Here is a 23,613-nt window from a genome sequence, read left to right as displayed (position 1 = left end):
CCAGGCCAGCCCAGCAAGGAGGCAAGCCCCAGAGGGCCCAACCACCAGACTCACATCTCAATGAAAGGCACCCTCTAGTTGAGCCTCCAGGATGGTCTGCATTCTCACACCTCAGGTCATCAAACCCTAAGGTTGATCCTGCCAGACCTCTAACTCCCCAAAAGGGGGATGCTTTCTGGTCCTCCCCTAGCTGCATAGAACCATAAACCCATTAGCAATTTGCCACTATTAAGGCCAAGTCTCTACTTAGGGCTTAGCACCCACTGGGAGGCCCAAGGCCACCCGAAGCCCTTGACGGAGATCTCTCAAGAAAAGCAAGTTACCTTTTTCAGAGAGATGCACCCCATCCCCTCTGTAGAGGTCAGGAAATTTCGTAGAAATATCCAGGTGGGGCAGAAAGTAGCCTAACCCCCCTTCCAATGCCTTCCTAATTTCTGTGTTGGCTTTATAACGGGCCCTTTCTATACCTGCAGGGTCCCAAGCACTATTTCAAACAAGGTGGGGGATCATGGCTGACCAAATTATAGTGGTCTTGGGCTATCTCTCCCTAATGTACCAAAAATCCTCATGGGCCTGCAAGATCAAAACCTTGCCTTTTACTAGCCCTAGATCATTCCCTCCCAGGTGGATGATTATAACCTCAGGAGGAGGGCCCACATGCCCAAGAAATAACAATGGCAGCAGGCCAGGCCACTGAAGACCCCGGCGGCCACACCATTCAACAGAAACATATTGGCTGAGTCCCAGCTGAGAGCCAACCGAAGTTCTCCAAGCCTGATGTGTGGCCCAAAACACATAGCTGTGTCCACAGATGAGAACTCTGCTCCTCTGGCCAGGAACAACAGCATCTAAAAAGAAAAAAACATTCAAACTAGAAACAAGAACCATAACATCTCAATTACAAACAAACAAAGCTAGGAACTGAGCAGAGGGTGAACATAAGATTTATAGGCCGATGACCGCCAATGGCCCAGATGCTGAATGGAGGAAGAGAAGGATATCCCAGGGCAGCAGCTGTAGAGGCTGCCCCAATTCTAAAGGAGTGGGTACCAAACCGCACCCAAGATAACCCCAGCTTAGCCCAGGAAGTCACAGCCCCAAACTGATGCTTTGTTAGTGGGCTGCCGTTAAGGTGACAAAACAAAAACCCATTATTGGTCCCCCGAACTGCCAAATAAGCAGCCAAAGTGGAAACTGGGCACAACTCAAGCTCAGAGCACATGCCTAGCTCCAACATGGTCCCTTTGCAATGCTGGTCAGTCTTAGAGTGTCGAACAGTAATGACCGCCTTACCCTCAACTAACCTCAGGTCCCGTAGCAACAAAGCATTACCAGAAACATCATTTCTGGAGCCCGCCACTAACTCACTAACTCTAAGGGCCTCAAAAAGGTAACCAAGGAAGCAGCATGGAACAATGCGGACTCAAAATAAGATGCACACACTTTGCCCCAAACCCCCTTCAAACGCTTAAAAATCGGAGGGGAAATAGGCTTCCTAGTATCAAGATTAGTCCCAGCCGCTCTGGCCCATCCCTCCAGCATCTTTTGAAGCCGAAAGTCTGCTATTTCCTCCTTGTATCCCAACGCCTTGCTAGCAAAAGCCAGAGCAGACAGGCACAGCCAATCCCTTACCTTTTAGAGAAACACAACTGCTCCACCAGGAGAGGCCAAACAATGTGATACCCTACCTCAGCCCTAAAGTTCTTAAACTGCCGCACAGCACGTTCGTAAGATTTCCTGGTGCTAGGCGCAATGGCTAGGCCTATCACTCTGCAGTCAGCCATAGCTTCTGGGGCATTGGCGCCGGCTCTCGATCAGTATCTGGGGCCAGCTGACGAAACCTCTCCATCTGTTTACGAGAGAGAGCATCAGCTACCCCATTATCTACCCCAGGAACATGCTTGGCTAAAAACAGTATGTTAAGCCGCAGACAGTGCAGAGTGAAGGCCCTCACCAATTTCATAACCTTTGAGATTTGGATGAAAGGGAATTAATGACATGGACCACTGCCATGTTATCACACCAAAATGAATTGTTCGATTGGCCATATAATTCCCCCACAGCCAAACTGCAACAAGAATGGGAAAAAAGAAACATTAGATCTTGGTTCAAGCCCATGACTCTGGCCATGTGCTCACACACCAATGTCCATGGAAATAAACCCAAAAACCTAAAGACCCAGCAGCATCAGACATGACCTGAAGCTCCACCTCAAGCCTCATGTCATCTCTCCAAAAAGAAATCCCATTAAAGGACTCCACAAATTCTTGCCATACCCTTAAATCCTCCCTCATGCTGCTGGTAACCCGTGTTCTATGTTGGGGCAGGCAGAGGCCTGCCATAGCATCGCATAGCCTACGAAGAAAAGCTCGCCAGGAGCAACCACTTTGCAAGCAAAGTTAAGATGCCCAACCAGCTGCTGGAGTTCAAGCAATGTGACCTTCTTCTTAAGAAGGAAGGAATTAATTCTACCCCTCATATCTTCCACTTTTTGAATAGGAATTCTGGACAATTGCACCAGGATATCCAGCTCAGTCCCCCAAAAGATAAGTTTTTGGGACAACCTTCTGTCTTTTCCTGAGCCAGTGGAACCCCCAGTTCTGCAGCCAGCTTGATGAAGCCAGACAACAACTGTGTGCAACGCCCAGTCCTTGCAGGATCCACAAAGAGGTAGTCATCCAAATAATGAACAACATCCTGAAATCCAACTTTTTCACGAACAGCCCATTCCAAGAACATGCTGAAACACTCAAAAGCCGCACATGAGACAGAACAGCCCATTGGCAAAGCTCTGTCCATGTAAAACTGCCCTCAAAGGAAAATCCTAAAAACTCAAAATCAGCCGGATGGACAGATAGAAGGCGAAATGCAGACTTAATATCTCATTTAGCCATCTCTGCCCCTTTTCCACAGCGTCATACAACGCCCACGGCCTGATTAAAGTTGGTATACCTAACTGAGCATAAATGCTCAGGAATCCCATCATTAACTGACGCACCCTTGGGGTAGGAAAGGTGGTGAATCAAATGAAATTCACCAGGCGCCTTCTTTGGCACCACTCCCAAGGGGGAAACCCTAAGGTCAGGCACTGGAGGATTAGGAAATGGGCCCAAAAACCTGCCCTCTGCTAACTCCTTGGCAATCTTATCCTCAACTACATGCTCTAAACCTTTAACAGAACTAAGGTTTTCAGACCGAAATGCAACCTGAGGACTCTGAAAAGGAATTCTAAAACCGAACGTGAAACCATTTAACAAGTAAACCCTATCAGCCCTTCATGGATAGCTATACAGCCATTGCTCAAGAGGTCCCACCTTTATCAGATTAGGCCCCTTTTCCAGCTTGGTAAGTACTTCCCCCCCACTTTGTTTCTTTTGGTCCTTACGTGACTGGGCTCTGGGGCAGTTACTAAAGGAGTGTGAGCCACCACACATGGGGCATTCATGCTTGAACTGACAAGCTATCCTGCTGCACACTCCTTGAGAGCCAAACTCCCAGTAAAGCAAGCGGGGTTGAACCACCTGCCCTGCAGAACTGCGGGAAGAGGATGACAAAGCAGAAGAAGTAGCCGATGCCATAGCAACCAAATGACCACTGTCTGAGCAGTCACCCAAATTTGGTTGCACCGGAGACATGACCTGAAGCCACAACTGCTGGTGGATGTGATCCCACTGAAGGGAAGGGTACAAAGCGGCCCTCATCCTGAATTCTTCATCATATTGAATCCAGGCGAGCCCACTAAACATCGTGTACCCCTTATAAATGATATCCATATACTGGATAAGCGCAGCCACCTGCCAAGGATGGGCATGTGCAACCACACCAGCATATATAAAAAACCCATATATAAAAATCCGGTCCACTTTGTGCTTCTTCAATTTCTCTTTTTCTTTGTCATCCAATTCCTCTTTATCTTTCTTCTCCAACTTATTAAACAGGAGGGAGAAAATGTCAACATACTCACCCTTTAGGATCTTATCCTTTGTTGCAGGCAACAAATGATCGCCTGAAGGTAACACTACGTCCCCGAAAAGCATAGCAGTAAATGGGACCGACCCATATGCAGCACCAAACTGAGTGGAACAGCCCCATCCCCCCAAAATGGGGCATGGCATCCCTTGCTGACTGGCCGCAGGCTAGGGTCCATAGGGGACAAAATGGCCCGTTGGCAATGACCAAGCTTGCTGCGGACCCGTGCCCATGGAGGGAGAGGTACCTGAAGCCCCAGCAGCAGCACTTGGCACCGCCTGAGAAGCGGGGGCCCAAGGACTCCATGGCCAACCCATGCCTGTGTATGACTGTGTAGTGCCCTCAGCCTTACCCTTGGATCCAATCGGCACCAGTGCTGACCTTGCTCTAGCATCAGCTGGAAACAAAGCTGCACTTTCATCTGTACCGCCGGTGCCCTCGACTCCTCCAGCGCTGAGTCCTGCAGACCTGCCCTCAAAAATGGCCAACCTAGTTAATATATCAGCCTGCAATGCCACCTTAGAGGTTTTTCCCAAGCCCAAGCCTGACCTCTGCGAGGAAGGAATGCCCGCCACCTTTTCCAATGCTGAAAGCCTTTGCAGAATAGCTGTATTACCCCCTTCATCACCCTCCTCATCAGAAGAAGATGAAAGGGGGGCTGGCCTTTTTGGCGGGGCCTTAAGGGCCTTGGGTGCTGGCTGCTTGCCTTTAGGCTTCCCAGAGCCTTTCTTCCCAGGCATTTTGCAAACCGAGATAAGAATAAAAATGAACAAAATGGCCCTAAAAATTGGTTGCCCTTAAATTCACTGAAACTGACTTAAAATGGCTGCCACCAGGCACCACTTAAAATAGCTACATATACCTTCACAAAGAACAACCACCGGAAGCTGATACTGGATGCCCATATGAAGCTGCCTTATACTGAAGCAGACCCCCCAAATGGCCTCCGCTCCACTGCCTCCAAAATTGTCGCTGACTTATGTAGAAGAAGCACATATGGCCGACCCTATCAGAAGCAGTCCAGAAAACAAAATTCTTTGGCCCTAAACAAAATCCCCTTCCCCTTAGCCAAACTGAAAGGGAAAGGTGCACAGAAAAACACCTCCACCCTGAGTACCCTCAAATCCTTAGTTTGGGGGGGGGGAGGGGAGGAAGGGGAAGAAATAACAGGCTGTGAAATGGAGCTCCTCTTCCTAAATACCACCAGTCCAACATAGCAAAACAGCCAGCCATGGGGCCTTATCACAGGCCCAATCACAGCAGCTGAACTTAATACAAGCCCTGCAGCCCCCATCCAGGCCGCTTTAGGCGCGTGCCTTATCTACGCTCCGATCAGGCCACAGAGGAGCAAGCAAACACACTGCCTCCCAGCCTGAAATTATCAAACGCGGCAGAGCAGCCCACGGAGCTCCGTCTGCCCCAATCTCAGCCTGGAGTCTAAGGTAGGGGGCGGATGGTGCTGCTGCTATCATAGCAAGCCCTTCAAAAGCGTGCCCAAATGGGCCGTGAAAGTCCTCCCTTTCCTCCCAGGGATGCAAAGTGTGCTGCTGGCTGCTAGAAATGAATTGGCTTGCTTTCATGTGGTACCAGATAGTTTGGAAGACCAACCTCAGATTTAGCTTTGAAAAAAGGGGATGGTCGCTCACTTGTTTTTTAATGAAAGACTCAGAAAACAATCTCAGAACAGGTGGCATTAGTAACCCATTTGGGCCTCCATTCTTTGCTACCGGGGCTTTTTTCTGGAAAAAGAGGTGCCGAAACTCTCAAGAGGAGAAACACATGAGTGCCTCTTGTGAAATTTTTAAATGTTTTCTGAGAGTTTTGTTTCCCCATTAGGTTCCAGACTTTGTTCCACCATGTTCCCTCAGAAAAAGAGCCGTTTGCTACTGAATTATTGTTCCTTTAAGGACATTCAATAGTTTTTTGCTACTTAAGCTAAAGGAAGTAAGCAACATTGTGAAGAAATCTGTTCAGTTACTCAACCTGCTCTGTCAATGTAATGTTTTGTTTTCCTCCTAGTCCAAAAACACACGCATAGTACTTCTGATGTTTAAACCACGGTTCAGTTTTCAGTGCAATATCCATGTTGGTTGCTACTAATATACTTCCCATTCCAACATTTAAATTTTTACTTTGCACCAGGTTGTAGCAATGTCCACATATTTAAATTTGTTGAAAGGTAAATGTTTAATGTGCATTTTTTCCCTTATTGATCAAATTTACCACATAAGTACTTTGCAGAAATATCCTGCATCAAAACTTGCTTTTAGGAACTAAAAATTAATATCTTTGCAGATGGCTACAGCTGATTTTTAATTTCTTGAGGAAAAGCAAGCTATTTAAATCTGCAAAATCTTTTTTTCTTTCTGTATTTTTTTTTTTTTGTTATTCTGTAGTTTTCAGTTTTGTTTTGTTTTTGCCATCAAGTCACAGTTGACTTATGGTGATTCCATAGGGTGTTAAAGGCAAGAGATGTTCAGAGGTGGTTTGCCATTGCCTGCCTCTGCGTCATGCCCCTGCTATTCCTTGGACTGGCCCTACTTAACTCCCCCAGTCTGAACAGTAGCCTGGGATTTCCAGGGCAGGGCAGCTTTATGTTTTCATTCGGTTAAAATCAAACTGGGAACAATGTTTCTTTTGTCTTTATATTTATTGATATAGTAATGATGATATAGAAAATTAACAATGCAGATTACATTTGCTTGAGAAATGGCAGCCCCTAGAAGTAGAAAACTTCAGATTTCATTCACTTTTCTTTTTGCCAGTGGTAATCTTTGCACTGGGTATTTTTATTTCCTTTAAAAATATCATGATGGTAGTAGAACATTAAAATGTCATCACAGAGCTGGGGTATTTTACTTCTTTTAAAAAAGCTTCATTTATGGGCTAAAATAATCTTTCTATATAAAGGGAATAAATTGTGTGCATATTAGTGAATAAATATTGTTTATTCTGGCTTTTTGATTAAGAAAATTGCTTCTCTCTAGCCATATAAAACCTTCTTTGCTGCAATAAATTGGATACTGACTGAACTCGTCTTGTAAGTAAAATTTATTAAGATTTTAAGATTATCTTTCTTTCATATCATGTATATATGTGTGTGTGCATGTGCAAGAGGCAGGGTCAAATTTCCTGTGTGTATATATTTGTATTACATTTGGAACTTACTTTAAAAGCTTGTTTTTCTTGTTCTAGTGGCTTGAAAAAGGGAAACTAAATTTATTGTTGTGGTTACGGTTAAATCTAATATGAATATTTGGCTGTTTTCAAGGCTGCTTGGGTGGGCTGTTCAGAAAAGTGTATACTTGACCACAGAATCTTCTGTTCTGTAACTTCCTAAGAGTTTTCAACTCACTGGCTAGCACAGTTGAAGTTATTGGAAGATCCAGGTGTCTTTCTCACACAATATTAAATTTTTATATTTAATAGCATTTCAAATGAATAAGCGCAATCTTCTTGAGTACAACAACAACAAACAACAAAATTTTATTTGTATCCCGCCCTCCCCGCCGGAGCAGGCTCAGGGCGGCTAACAGTATCACTAGGCATCACTAGGCATCACAGCATCAGTAGGCATCACTTCTGTGCATGAAGGAAGTCTTTTTTATTTGTTTTCCTTTTTTAATTGCAGAAAGAATTATTGGTTAATTTGCAAAACAGAATCAAAATGTATGGCTTGAAGTGCTTAAGAAAAACAAAACACACACAGAGAAAAAAACCAATGTAAAAACCAACTACTTGGATAGTGATTATCAGAAATAATTAATGTGCTCATCATTCAAAATTGACAAATTTTGCATATATAGCTTTTTATAGGAAAGTTCAACATGGAATAGTTTATAATTAGCCACTGGATAATCAGTTTGGATATAACAGTTCTGATACAACCTCATTATTTATAATGGAAATAAGATAGGATTTTATTTTTACTTTTATGATCCAGCAAAGAAATCTTTAACCACATGGACTTTTATAAGGAAATCACAATATCCTGATACTGCAATCCTGTGCATGTTTATGCAGAATCAAGTCCCTCTTTATTCAGTGGTACTTATTCCCCTATAAAAGTAAACATAATAACTGTAAATAATGTTAACACATCAAATCGTTGTAGGCTGTGATGAACTAGAATCATAACAGTTTTTCATGTTGATTATTAAAAGATATAGCAGTTATACCATATAATTCTAATTGCAGCAAAACTGGGTATTGCAAGATGCAACTGGGGGGGGGGGGGGGACTAACATCAATTGAAAACAACAGCTTCTCTTTAGCTGTGTCTAATATCTGTCTTTATTTTGAATGGGATGAAAGGAATCACATAACTGTGAGTGATAAAAAATGTCAGATTTAGTCACATGATCTATTTGATTTCTTTTGGTTTAGGTTTCTGGTTGAATTCAATCTATGCAACTGGTGGCACTCAGATCTAACAGCAAAGGGTAAGCATGACTCCATTAACAAATCAGTTTTATATTTTTGTGAACACAAAGCCACATTCCGAGAAGTGCATGGAGTCTCATATGTGCAGCCAGGCACTTCTGGTTTTCACTCTGAAAAAGGAAACCAGAGGGACTTATCACTGTGCATATGATAAGCATTGTCCTGAAATATGTGGTTTGAGAGTAGCAAGGTGACGGAGACTACTAAATCCACATCTAGTTCTCTTATACCAGGAAATTACTATGTATAAAACAAAATGTTCAGTGAAAAACAACTTTTAAGATGAATCTACTAGAATATTGTACAGCAGCATTTGTTCTTCTGGTTATACAATATTGTCCAACTGTTGTAAAAACGTTGATTAAAATATTAATTAGTAATTAATGCTTCTTTACCATTTTAATTGCTATTCAAAATTACTATCTTGTTATAGATATAGATACATGTATATAAAAGGTTCCTTGGTTCTGCCATTCTAGGGGCCTTTTCTAACATTATCTTAGCAACACCGACATTAAAGAACATCTGTCTCCTTTTTTCCAGTAACATGAGAAGTCCCAGTCACATGCACACCACACTTTTAGTGCCCCTGAAAGGAGTACACAGTGTTCTCCTCCCATGGCATTTTTCTTCCTTAGAAGGCTACATGTTGCTGCAACTCCTATTCTGTCCAGGAGAGCAGAAAGAGCTGTGAAACAAACCAGCATCTTACAGAAGGACCCAAATGGAGGTGGTCAAGGCAAAACACACTGCAATGGAGCTGTGTGCATCCAGTTATAGGCAGAATGTAACTTGGGGACACAGTGATGAGATTGTCCCTTGAAATAATGTACTGATGGGATTAGTTGAACACCTGAATGGTGTTCTCAAGAACCAACAAAGAAACAGGAGATGATTGAGAAGATTTCCTAATGAAAACAATGCTTGAGTTGAAACTCTGATTGTTTCCTCCGGTGAGTCAGAGTGCCATTAGGCTTGCTAATCAAACTAATCAGAACATAAAATATTGCTTGATGACCCTTCTTTCATGTTAGATGGAAAACTTGTCTATGTTAGGGGATTCTTTCATGAAGAAAAGTGTGGGTAAGGGAAAGGTGATGGGATTAATGATCCAGGTAAATAGTGTTAGCTCTGGGGTGAGGCACATCTATTGTTTCAGCTGATACATACCTTGGAGTGAAGGGAGGAGTAGTGGCTTGGTCAAACCAAGATCTTGCACCTTTCCAATGTCCCCTGCTCAGACATGTATATGAAGCCTGCCATCCTGGCATCCATCTTGTGTATGTTTAGTTCAAAATGCCTGGCATGAAATCCTCAAATGATATAAATGAAGGGTGCTTATTTCCAAACAACCCCTCAGCAAAGTATGGTCTTCTTAATTACACTGCCACCTGTCATAGTAGTGGAAATTTGCCAATATTTTATAATTTCCTATGCTAAAAATCTGATAGAAGAAGGGGAGAAAAGTGCATCAGAGTTTGCTGGATATAGCCATCAGTTCTGCTCCTGTGCTGTTGGATTGCAGCCAATGTGAATGTACTGTCCTTAGATGACCTCTTACAAATGCCATAGTTTACACTGTCTCACAGTGTCCAGTGAAACAGTTTTTTGGTTTACTGGCTCTCTTCCTTAAAGCAAATAGAAATAAATGTGTGTGACAGATGTAACTGTATTTTTAAGTCACAACCTTCCTTCCTTAATGGCAAAGGTTTGCCATTACCTCACTAGATAAAGATACTGCATCTAAAGGATATTCATTCACATTATAGCTGGAAGCAGAGCATGTAATTATACACTTCACCTGCTCTACTTCTTTAATTACTAAGATACTGGAAAGTACCCCCTCATCCTGATAACCAGAAAGGTATCATTTTAATGCAGCATGTGTTTATAAATTGGAACTGGCTGAGCTGGCAGTCATAGGAGTTGCTAGGCACTAAAGACAGTCAATTCACAAAGCCAAATGGTGAGATCGCTTCTTCTCCACTTATTGTATTGAGATTTAAATTGTTTCTACTGAAAACAGCACTCAGCATGGACTGAATATTATGTGTTTCAAAAAAAGATCAACTATACACATCCCTACTCACTACAAGAAACATTCTGGTCCAAAGTATCTTCCAAACCCACTCACATTAACACAAATTTGAAAATTTGGGACTAAAAAGAAATGACCTCACCCCTAAAAATCTTTCCAGTATCTCTTTTAATCAACCAGGACTGGTTTCCTCCAGGAAGGGAGAAACAAGCTTTCCAAGCTTGGATTCAGGCTGGATTCACTCGACCCACAGACTGGATTCACAGAGGGACTATAATGGACGAAACAAACAGAAAAAAAATCATACCTGAAACTTCCAATTGGGAAACATACTGGAACATTTGAAAAAAATCAGGAATTCTTTTTTTACTCCCTAACAGAGCTTGAATTAATAGTAAAAAACTAGTTTCCAGTTGCAAAGAATCCTAACTAAAACCCACTATAAGGGATCCTTACCTCATAAGGAAAAGTGGCAATCAGATATTGATGAAGAACTGTCAGAAATGCACTGGCAAAAATATATGGCACTCAACAGCTAGCACTTCAAAAATCTTTAATATTAATTTTTCAGTTTTTATAATTTTTATTGTTTTTAACTACAAAAAGAAGAAGCAGAAGCATAGATACATAAAAGGGGGAAGGGCATATACAGAATGGGAAAAGCAGAAAAAAAAGAGAAGTGCAAATATATCAGTTATAATTCTACCTCCAAATAAAATATCCAATTCGTTCTACCTGCAAGTATAGAGTTCTCCATATATTTTACCATCTTTATCTTTCATTATAAAACATTTTTACTAAACTATTATTTGCAATACAAGTCTAAATAATTCTTCAACACAAATAAGTATAAACAAGTAAGAGCAATCTCAACATGGACCTGGCTGATTTGGCTTAACCATGTTGAAAACACAGACTAGTTTGTTAATTTAACATATCATTAACATAAACACAACAAAATCATATCTTTATCCTTAAGAAGCTAAAAGAAAAATACAACATAGTATTTTGTCTATCTCAATATAAACAGTTTCTCCTGGGAGGCATACTAAAAACAAATCTGCCAGTTTACATAATAACTACGCTGTCTGCCTTTTTAACAATTAATCTAACTCTTATAACCTCATTGGTCTAGAAAAAACAACTTATAACCCAAAAATAAAAATCACATGCCTGTTCTTATTGATAGTTCCATATCCAATTACCCACAAAGACATTTCAAGAAACCCTTTTTGCTAAAAAGAAATCTATCTGCTGATTTATAACTAATATGCACTTTCTCTCGCCTTAATACAGTCTGAGACCAATACCTTTATCCTTAACAGGCTAGAAATAGAGCACAAAAATTTATCTATCTTATTGTGGACAATTTCTTCAAACAAACATGTTAGAAGGAGATCTATTAATTTAAGAACAATTATGATGTCTTTCTTAACAATTATAGATTAATTTGTAGGATTACCCATATCGATAACAAACATAAAAAGCTAATATCATTATCTGTTAAAGACAAGTTCACCAATTTATCAAATAATTATGCTGTCTGCCTTCTTAAAAATTGATCTAGATTAACTATTTTTACATAAAATTCTTTTCAAAGACTTTTTAGTCCTTTAGCTTTTATATCCATATTGTTTTAGACAAGACAACTTATTATAGCCCCCCCCCCAAAAAAAAGAAAAGAAAAAAGAATCTCAGCCTTCTAATATCACATATCAGATTTTCTTACAAAGTCCATATCCAACTATCCACAGAGAGGGATCTAGTTCAGGAGGCTCGTCTTTCTGAAAGATTTCCACATCATGATTTTCTGGTTAAAATGCACCTTTTTACTTCTTAATGCAGTCATCCCTCTCAAAGAAAGTGGGAAAAATTCCACAGCCTTTGTTCCTCTTGACATAACTTCAGTCAGACTCCATTTCCGGTCTTCTTTTTTAATTACACCATAGGGTTCCATTTTTATTTTCTTTTGTTCTTTTCCCAACGGGTCGCTCTCCCATTTCAATTCCACAGACGTTACCGGGTTCTCTTTATCACTCTGCTCATGTAGATTTGAGATTTCACTAGCTTTCAGCACAAAAGCTTCCATTTGTTCCTTAACCAACTCTGTCAATAAACCAAGATCTTGCCTCAGAGAATTCAAGCTGCTTAAAATATCTTTTTTAGGAAAAGTTTTCCTTAGCAAAGCCATTTTTCTCTGTCAGCAAACTCAGTCCATTAATCCAGGTTGAAAAGCAGCTCAGAGTCCCAGATAGTCCGTCCTTCCCAATCTCCTCCAACTGAAGTTTTGAGTGTTAGTATATGAATTTCAATCAGACGACAAGGAGAAATCCCTCTAACAAGTATCTCATTTTGTTCAGACTGTATTGCAGCAGAATAATAATCTCTTTAACAAATATTCAACTATAATCCGGGTCAATTTAAGTATCCATATTCAAGTTAAGTCAAATTGTTTCCAGTACTTAGAGATGTTCTTTAGCTTTTCGAGGCCTCATTCACAGGGATATTGGAGGTATTGACCTCTTTCCCTTCCTTTGAACTGCCCATTTATTGAAATGCAAAACGACCCATTAGCCATTGGCAATTGAAAGCCCATTTACTTGCAATGTAGAATTGTCATGCTTGAGGTAGAGAAGTGATAGATCAAAAGCTTATTGAAGAGAAGCAAGCGATTGGGCATTCACCTCTTGCTGCTGTAATGGTGATCACGACAGGGAGAGCTTCAGGGCATACAGAGAGAACAGGAACAACTGCCATTGCGTCCGGGGGTGTCACATCCGTGGCACCCCTCCCCCTGCCTGATTCAGGGGGATGCAAGCAGGAGAACCCATGGACCTCGCTGAGATCAAGGCGACGTAGCCCGGAAAAAACCTTTAATATTAATTTTCAGTTCTTTAAGATGAAGTCAAGTTGGCATTTTACACCAACCAGACTAAAGAACATAAATAAAACAGTCTGATGTGCTAGAGAGTCAGCAGTTATCCTGGAGCATTTTCACACTGCTGGTGGAGTTGCACATGCATACATTCTGGTACGAGATAATACATATTATTAGCAAAATTATGAAAGAAAAGATTCCTTTCAGACCTAGCTTTGTTTTGTTGGAGCCGTGGCCTGATTTGCCACCACTGAAACAGAAAAAAGGCAATAATTTCCATCTTATTAGCAGGAGCAAGGTTGACTGTAGCCACTACATGGAAATCCAAGTTAGGCCCAACACTGAACATATGGTGTGAAAAATTATGGACTCAATTTGTTATTGGAAAAATAGTGGATAGTCTGACACATTTAGACTCTGGAAACTATCAAAACACATTTGTTGCTACATGGTTCCCTATGATTCAATTCTTAATGGATAATAATCCCTCTAAACTGCAGTTATCATAAATGAATATACTTTAAAAACTGAAAAAATGAAATGACAATCATCCTCATACTTACTGTGTAATCAAATTTAGTATAGCCATCTAACTGACTTCTGTTTATCTTGTACTCCTTCCCTCATAAGTTTATGTATTATTTTGCTCTGTCGATTGTTCTCAAGGTAGAGTTACAATATGTTTGAAAAAGTCAATAATTTTTTTAAAAAAATCAGTTACAGCTAAAATGCCCTGGAGTGATATATCTGTTATCTTTGTGGAATCTTGATATTCCTCACTGTAGTTTACATGGAGTCTCTAGCAGTCTCTTATCTAGGCAGTGCTTGAGCCTCTGATTGCTTCAACAATGTGACAGCATCAGGTGCTCTCTGATTAGCCATTTCTAGTAGGCATCAACCAGATAAAACAGAGATCATCAGAAAGGAAGGGAGAGATGTTTGCTTATACCAATTGTCAGGTGCCTATGAAGATGAAAAAAACACACACATAGGCTGCAGTCAGTCAACAGGCTTAGTGCAATCTGGAGAGGTTTGTCCAAATATGCCATCCTAAACTCACCTTACTGTGTGCTTACTCCATGGTTGTCTGTTCAGATTGTTGCTGTGCAGTAACAACAGTATGGGTGGTCGAGAGGCATCTCTTTTTTTGCTTATCTTTCATGCATGCTCAAAAGTGCATATCTGAAGCTCTGGCTCCTTTTTGACAACTCCACAGTCTCTCCACCAAGTACTGCAGCTCCTTTCAGCCTCCTTTGCATTGCCTCTCTTCCTTGGAATATTGGGGGGGGGAGTGTAAGCATCATGCAGCTTTACATTAGAGTAGCCCCATTGATTCCATAGCAGTTACTCTTGTGTCAATCATGGGATGGTCTCAAACAGCAGCCTTTTTTCTGCTAACACACTTTGCATGGGGGAAGTGGTATGGGGAATAGGGTTGCCAGCCTCCCCAGGCTCCCTGTCAACATGGGGTCCTGCTTAGAGACTATTTCCAGTTTTCCAACTCCAAGAAACAGGAGTTGGGAGGGGAATTGTCACTCCAAAACAATGCCCCTGGGGTTCCCAATCCTGACAGGTGCAGAAATGCACAAGCGGTGATTCAAAACTCTGGGGTGAAGATCCATTTATGTAAAAAACATTGCTACCTGGTTTTTTACAAGTGGTGGGATGCTTTCAACACATCCCAACCACCTGGAGTTTGCAGCAGGAGAGTTCAGACACCAGCAAATGTAGGATGAAAGCACTGAGATCCGTAAAGACCAGACCTTCCCTGGTGTTGAATAACTCTGATTTGAAGACAGGTCAGAATGGGGTGCCAGTTACTGGGGAATGGGAGGCAGATGTCACTATGTGCTCATGCACTTTAAATCCACAACATCAGATTAAAGTGCTCATCTGACGTAGCCATATTCAATATATATTTTTGATATGTTCATAATCTAAATAGATTTTATCATCAATTAGTATGTCACGTGATGACAAATAAAGGTCACTCCTGCAAACATAATTAAACAAATAGGGATCCACAGCAAAATATTTTGAACTCCGTCCTCTTGGGCTATTTCTTCTTTGAGAGTGAATTTACTAGCCTTGAGGCTCAAAGCAGAGTTTCCATCCTCCAAATGGGGCCTGGAATTCTCATGGAATTAATACTGATCTCCGGACTAGAGAAATCAGTTGTCATGGAGGCGATGGCAACATCAGTTGCCCCTGGAGGATAGCCAGGTTGGCCTTCAGAGGGTAACCATGTTGGTCTGCAGTAGAACAGTTAGATTTTAGTCCAGTAGCAACTTAGAGACCAATAAGATTTTCAAAGTACAAGCTTTCAAGAGTCAAAGCTGTCTGACAAAGGGAATTGTGAATCTAACTGTCGGGAGGGTATACCTATGGAATCACATACATACTGAGCCCCTCCCCCCAAGTCTGCCCTCAAATTTCCAGGTATTTCCCAAGCCAGAGTTGATAGCCCTAGCACAAAGGATTTCTTTCTTCAGCAGAGTAACAGCAACCTGACTTTTTCAAACCTAAAGCTGGAAATTCTGCACTATAGTGGTTTGACCATGTAACACTGGGATAGGAGAGAGTTCACTATACAGCAGTTTGCTATAAAGATGTGTCCATATAAGAATAGACTAGGAAATACAGAGATTTCTCTATAGCTTTGGATTTCTCAGGAATTCAAAGGACCAGGTTGCAGGAACTACTTCCTTCACATCCCAGAGCTTGAAAACTCAGCTCCTTAGGGAATTTGACCCATAGCATTGAGGTATGAAAGAGAGTGAGGCACTTGCTTTTCATTTATCCCTTCACTGTGTTCCTATAGGGCTGTTTCTTTATAGGAGAAATTTACCTAAACTGTTGCAAAATGTCTGGGTTCTGTAGAGTTGGAAATAGTGGGCTTTGTGAGGTTCTATGGAAATTTAATTCCTGCACTGCTGATTCAGGGCCAGGCAAAGGAGAAGTAAAGAGTTACTCCTGCTCTCCTCAGTGTTTTTGTATTGACATCTCCCTTAGCCTCTGAGAGCTGTGCATGTACAGCCCTTAACCAGTGTTCCCTCTAAGCTGAGTTAGTGTGAGCTAGCTCACAGTTTTTTGCTTCCTCCTTACAAGTTTTTGTCTTCGCTCAAGAAAAAATGGCCCCAAAGCAAGCTAATTTATGCAGTAGCTCATGGTTTTGATGCCAGTAGCTCACAAAGTAGAATTTTTGCTCACAAGACTCTACAGCTTAGAGGGAACATTGCCCTTAACCCTATTTTGGGATTCCCCTTTTTTGTAGGGTAAAGAAGAAAAGCCATATTTTTTTCTGCTCTTAACATTCTGTGCCCCTTGGAGCATATCCAGCCCTTATTACTTTGCTGGCTCTTATTTTCCTGTTGATAAATTAACAAATTCACATTTTTCTTCATACTTTGGGGATTCCTTTGTGAATGGTTTGATTTTGCTGCTTTTGTGATGGGCATGACCTTCTCATTTTACTATTAGATATAGTTATGATATCTGTTTAGGAGCCTCATTGTCGGTTTCCTCTCTATAAATGTGTTTTGTTAATTACAAAATAAATTTTATGCATTACCTATAAAAATCACAGGGTGGCAGAAGCAGAGTAATGTTTTCAACTACTGCAAGGTGTTTGGTATTGTATATCATACCGTCAAATTATGAGTAAAGTTTCTACCAAATTCCATTGAACTTTTTATTTGCTTTAGCTCAGCGATTGAAACAAACTCTAGAGCCTTGTGACACCGAATATCCAGCTTTTGTTTCTGAACGTACTATCAAGGAGACCACAGGCAGTATTGATTGTGATGACTGTTTGAAGTAAGTACTTTTTTCCTGTCATAGCACTAGGACAAAAAACCTCTAAACTTCACAGAAATAGCATGTAGTTACTGCAGTAAGTCTAGTCATCTTAGAATGGGTAATGTTCAAAGGAGAACGTTCATAGCTGAAAGTAGTATTTGTTCAGTAATCCAGAAAATGTACTTGTATTTAAACATATGAGTGACCTGGACCTCCTGGCAAGAGACCCTGATACTTCCACCAAGGCTCCACATGCCAGGAGAGTCAACAAGAGTAAGACATACCTTGGCTAAATCAACCTAAGGTGGATACAAGTTTAAAACAAGCAAGCTTTTCCAACTTATCATGCCTACCCCATTAATTTTCAGGAAAGAAGGATCAGCAGATGCTAGCTGTCATTGCCTCAGCTATGTGTCTATGGAGTCTTCCAGACAGCCTTAATGTTCCAATTTAATTTCTATTTGTTCCCTCCGCCCCACCCTCATTTCCACACAGCATCATAATTTACTTATTTCATTTATATCATTTATATCATGCCTTTCTCCCCAATGGTGATCTAAAGCAGTTTACATCATTCTCCTCTTTTCTGTTTTATCCTCACAAAAACCCTGTGAGGTTAGGCTGAGAGAGTGTGACTGGCCCAGGGTCATCCACTGAGATGCCATGGCATGATCCTTGTCAGACACACTTAATTACTACACCAACACTAGCTCTCCATTGCTGTCCTAGTTTTTCTTCTTTTCCCTCACTCTTTCTGAAAACTGTTTTCCCTTAATCTATCTTTTTCCTTAAAAGGCTTGATTTTGGATTTTTGGCAGCCTAGAATGTTTCTCATGTTTCACCGCGCTCCACCCGCCTCACCATTTTGGGTGGGGTAATGATGATTCCTGTTTTTAAAAAGAAATTGCAAGACAGCATCCTAGTAATCTAGCATTAGGCTGCACTAGATTTTATTTTATTTATTTAATAGGTTTATATTCCACTTTTTCCCATAAACGGGCTCAAGGTGGATCACAAGGTGGATGAACTGTCATGGCCCGTCAGAAGGCTCTAAACAAGCAGCCAATCATTGCCTTGATATCTCTTGGTATAGTCCCTAGAGCACACCTGAGCATAGTGCCTATGTGCAGTTTTCAAATTCTGTGTGTGGTGCAAGTGGGTAACCCATGTCAGCTGTGAGAGAGCCCCTTGTGGGTGATCAAGCTGATGCAGCAACAATGGAGCCAGCAGGTAAGGTAAGACAAGACTGTATCCCCATTCTTCACTGGCCAAAAAAGCTTCTCATATGGTTTCCCTATATACAAACACACTTTCTGTGAATAAAATTGCTGCACAATAATAATGAACGGAGCATAAACACAGAAAAAATCCTTATTGATGGGCAGAATAAGACCAGCGTGCGGGTGCTTTGAAGAACCTTAATAATAACTTTCTAAAGCAGTATTTCTCTGGCTCTGCAAATCAGCCATAATCATAGCTATGCTGAATTCTTTAGCTACTGTCTGTAATTCAAAAAGGAGAAGGAAGGGCAGCACAGCCAATCGAAACAACTAGTCTAACACAGGAAAGCAGCTAATCAATCAAAAGAACAGACATATAGGCAAAGTATGTTTCACTGGTGGACTTTGGGAGCTGTGGCTGCATAAGACAATGAGGCATTAAATTGCCCCATCACCCCAGTCAGCAGCACAAGTGCTAAGAAGAAGAAGAACAAAAACCTTGTCCTAAACTGAACAGTCTGTAAATGAAAGTACACAAACACACACACACACAGGGAAGCTCCAAATGAAACCAGGCAGTGCAGAATCATTGCCCTGATAGCACTATCATTGGAGGTGCCCTAGGGTGGGGAAAATCCAGATCAGGGCTACAGTCTGGAAGATCCTTATACGTCACTTCAGAAGTCATCACTATTAGTCCATAAGATGAACAAACCTTAGTGCAGTGGTCCTCAGTCCATGGATTGGGACTCTCTGGAGGGTCATGGTTCCCTTCTCCTATAGAATTGCTTTTCTTCCAGCCTTTTGGACAGGCTTGCTGCACAGAGAGCAAGAGTTCCATTTCTACTATCTCTCTTTACATGTGCTGGGAAGAACAGCACAAAAGTAAAGTGAGATCAGTACATGGTAGAGAGGACCATGTTCCTCACTATGATACAGGTACATCTTTTGATGATTGACTTACATTTCCTCTCCCCTGCATTTTTTGATTACTGCTCATGGTCCTGATCTTGACACTGGTGAGGACCTCACACTGACTACCCCTCCTCCAGTCATAAGGCTTCTTGTGACATGTAAGCTGCTCAGCAGGGTTCCATGTTCTGTGAGTCCCAGGTCTAAAAAGATTGAGCACCACTTCCCTAGTGGAGTATTTTGTAAAGACAGTTTTATGAGAATGTTACATATGGAAAGTTATGCAAGCATGAAGACATTTGAAAAAATATGCAGCATTAAAATAAATCTTTAAAGTGTGATTACTCCAACATTCAAGTGAAAAGACAGTGTTTGTTCTCTGTGTGTCTGCCTCTGTGTGTGTGAGAGAGAGAGAAAGAGAGAGAGGGAGGGAGGGAGGGAGGGAGGGAGGGAGGGAGGGAGGGAGGGAGGGAGAAGTGCCATCAAGTTGCTTTTGTCTTATGGCAACCCTATGAATTAATGATGTCCAGAATCTCCTATCCTTAACAGACTTGCTCAGGTCCTGCAAATCAAGGGCCATAGCTTCACTTATTGAGTCAGTCCATCTCTTGTTGTATCTTCCTCTTTTCCTGCTGCTTTCAACTTTTTCTAGCATTATTGCCTTTTCCAATGAGTCTTGTCTTCTCATAATATGACCAAAATTCAATAGCTTCAGTTTAGTCATTTAAGCTTCTAGGGAAAGTTCAGGCTTGATTTGATCTAGAAACTACCTTTAGAGAACTTCAATAATTTGTCAGAAATGTAAAATTCTTTTTTTAAGCTTTAAAGGAATGGTGTCATGTTCAAGATCAGGAGGTCTTTGAGGGACCATAGCTCAGTGATACAGCATCTACTTAGTATCTGGAAGGTCTTGGGTTCAATCCCCGGCATCTCCAGTTAAAAAAGACCAGGCGGTAGGTGATGGGAAACACCTCTTCCTGAGAGCCACTACAAGACTGAGTAGACAATACTGATCTTGATGGATTGATGGTCTGATTCAGTATAAGGCAGCTTCATGTGTTCATGTGAGATCTTAAGCAACCTTCACCAGACCACTTTCTGATGTGTATCTCTAAGGTCATTAAGAGACTAGCCCAGAGCCAACAATTGGGGTTTATGGCTCCAAATGCAATATTTCATGATGATCCAAGGGAAAGCTACTTAGATCAAAATATGTGACCAAAGGAATGCACTTCTGTTGTATGAACCTAATGGTAATAAACCATTTAATTCACGAAGTTGCACTGTGTTCTCTCATTTGACTACTGTACGTATTGAAAAGCAACTAAACCACTACAGATGAACATTATGGGCGATTTCCCACACAGCTTACCGAGGAGCGAAGTCCCTCCTCATCGCGCAGTGTCTGCTCGGATTTCCCACCAACTGCTCCGCGGATTCAGGAAGTGCCACACCTTTTGCGTCTCAAATGGAAATCGCTAAAACCCTAGTTTACGTTAGCAACGCAAAAGGTGCGGCACTTCCTGAATCTGCGGAGCAGTTGGTGGGAAATCCAAGCAGACACTGCGCAGTGAGGAGGGACTTCGCTCCTCGGTAAGCTGTGTGGGAAATCGCCCAATGTTTTATGTTTTTATTATTGTTTTATTTTATTTGGTCACACAATGTAACTGTGTGACCTCAAATTTGTGAGCCACCCTGAGCCTGCCTTGCCGTGGAGGGCGGGATATAAATAAATAAATAATGTTTTAAAGATGAGGCTTTGTATTTGTAGTAAAAACACAGTTCTTTGAAAGGGAAAGGGAAACTGTTGACCAAAGCTAATGGAGCCCATGAACATAATCAGCTGTTTCCCTTTCCCAGAATATCTGTACACATGCACACAATGATAATGATCAACATGTACCCCAGTAACTTCTGGGTTTTGTGTGTCATGTTAAGACATATTACTAGTGTGCCATTACATCTTTATGCATGAAATACATTATGCCACTTGATAGAACATTTTGCGCCTGTGCATAATTTTCAATATTAAATTATTATTTAACTATTAATGTCATATTGTACCAACTTCCCTGATTCCTCATATGAACGTCAACTTTCCTCAAGTATTTTGGGGTAAATCCTTAGAATTCTGGAAGGATAGCTGTGCCAGCCTATCATAGCAAAACAAAACAGAAGTCCAGTGGCACTTAAAAACATTTATTCCAGGATGAGCTTTCATGAGTGAGCTCTGGCTCCTGAAAGGTCCTGCTGCAATAAATGTTGTGAATCTTTATGGTGCCACTGGACTTCTCTTTTGTTTTGGATCCTAAAAGCCATGAATAGAGCTCAGTTCACAGAGCAGCACTTTCCTGCCTCTTCCTTCCTGATGCCCCCCTGCATGTCCCCTAAAGCTGCTCCTTAGCCTGTAGATACCACAGGATGTGGGGTGGTAGGTGAACACAGACGTCAGTGGTAAACAGAAGCCCCTACTTGCGTAAGCAAAAGTGGTATGTTTTAAAGAGTTCTGTGGGTGTTGTTTTAACATGTCCCTGAATTTGAATAAAATGGGTAATAGCCATACAAACACAACTGGTTTTATGCTATTTTATTCCACTTCTCTTGTTTGTGCTAGTATATTTTACTGTTTACTTACTGCTATGGTCTTCAGTATTACATCTGAACTGAATATTTATTGGACTCATCTCCTGTTAAGTAAGAGATCAATGTTATGACATTTTTACATACAGATGAGCAAATGTTTCCTTTTAATTTTTTTAATATTTGTATATTTTTGTCAGCATTTTTGTAGATTTGTTTGAATTGTGTATGCATGGTGTACAGACTGACTATGCATTTTTATGGGATTTTTTAAATATAAAGTGGTTTTCATTTATTTAGTACATTTTTCTACAGTGCTCAGGATGGTACTCAACATTCTTCTCTCTTTCATTCCATCCTCAAAACCCCTGTGAAGTCAGTCAGGTTGAAAGAGTGTGACTTACTCAAGGTCACATAGCAAGCTTCATGGGAGAGTAAAGATTTTAATTTGAGTCTCCCACATCCTAGTCCAACATTCTCACCATTACTCCATAATGCATTTCATTTATATTTAGACTCCAAATAAATCTACTAATTGATATTGGAAAAATATATACATTTTAGGCGAAAACCCCCCAAACCTTTGTGAGGAAACACAAAATAAAACAAAGAATAATGGAATCAATTCCTGTGAACGAGGTAGTTAAATCTAAGAAGAGCTGGTTTTTATATCCCGCTTTCTCTACCTAAGCAGTCTGAAAGCAGCTTACAATCACCTTCCCTTCCTTTCCCCACAAAAGACACTCTGTGAGGTAGGTGGAGCTGAGAGAGTTCTGAGAGAACTGTGACTGGCCCAAGGTGACCCAGCTGGCTTCATGTTGAGGAGTGGGGAATCAAACCCAGTTCTCCAGATTAGTCTGCTACTCTTAACCACTATACCATGCTGGCTATAATTTCTGCTAAATTTGACTTTTCCACCCACTAGCTCCTGCTCCAGTATCCTCCTGCTAGTTCTAGATATCCCTATCACCTGCTGCCCTCTTACTGTTGCATCCATCATTCTCCAGGTGCAGGTCTTTACTGCTTCCCTATCAGCCTGTCAATTCTGGTCTTGTAAAGACTCTGCTCCTGGAATTAACTCTGCTGCTGGACAACCAGGTGGGTGCTTCTTCTTCTCTCCAGACCTGTCAAACACTTTCCCTTGCTTCTACACTCTGCTGGTTCAGGAAAAACTGGTAGTGACTGAGGCCCTAGCCTCCGTGTTGTCTCTTTCTTGTCCTGCCAGAATGAGCAGCCTGGCCAGACAGGAAGCATTCTTATTTCCTTATGCTTCCCTGTTGGGTCTGCTTCTTGACACCGCTGCTCAAGTGTGTAGACCACTGGTGTGGGGCTCAACTCTTCCAATTCCTCCAAGGAGGAGGCAGCAGCTGCCTGGCCCATGACAACCCTGCTTCCAGCTTTCAACCCTGCTTCCTTCTTGTCATTTAATCCAAACAGCTGAGCAGTAGTCCCTGCCATTCAGCTGTTCGGAAACCCCTGCTTTCTGCTTCCTGTGGCTTTTTGCAGGAATCAGAAAGCAGGGCTTAAATGGCTCCAAGCTTTAAACAGCTTTTTGCTTCCCATTTAAACCAAATACGCTTGCTTTCTGCTCCCCACAGCTTTTCATGGGGAGAAGAAAGCAGGGCTTAAATTGCTCTGAGCTTTAAACTCTGTTTTCTGCTCCCCATTTTAACCAAACAGCTGCATTCTGCTCCATGAGAAAAGGTGTGGGGAGCAGAAACCAAACAACTGAATGGCAGTCCCAGTGCTCAGCTGTTTGGAAACCCCTGCTTTCT

At 41.4% G+C, this 23,613-nt stretch overlaps 1 protein-coding gene across 1 annotated transcript in view; it reads left to right on the top strand.

The window, feature by feature from the left end:
* The window catches only part of CACNA2D3 (calcium voltage-gated channel auxiliary subunit alpha2delta 3), a 1,102,401-nt gene that overhangs the window by 1,040,313 nt on the left and 38,475 nt on the right, over positions 1 to 23,613 (top strand). Inside the window, exons 33-35 of the mRNA XM_060238809.1 lie at positions 6,957 to 7,009; positions 8,356 to 8,411; positions 17,033 to 17,144. Coding sequence (XP_060094792.1) covers positions 6,957 to 7,009; positions 8,356 to 8,411; positions 17,033 to 17,144 — 221 coding nt within the window. The remainder of the gene's footprint in view (positions 1 to 6,956; positions 7,010 to 8,355; positions 8,412 to 17,032; positions 17,145 to 23,613) is intronic.

The sequence above is a fragment of the Heteronotia binoei genome, chromosome 5 (genome assembly GCF_032191835.1).
Source record: "Heteronotia binoei isolate CCM8104 ecotype False Entrance Well chromosome 5, APGP_CSIRO_Hbin_v1, whole genome shotgun sequence".
Classification (NCBI taxonomy): Eukaryota; Metazoa; Chordata; class Lepidosauria; order Squamata; family Gekkonidae; genus Heteronotia; species Heteronotia binoei.
This window is presented reverse-complemented; position numbering and strand designations above follow the sequence as displayed.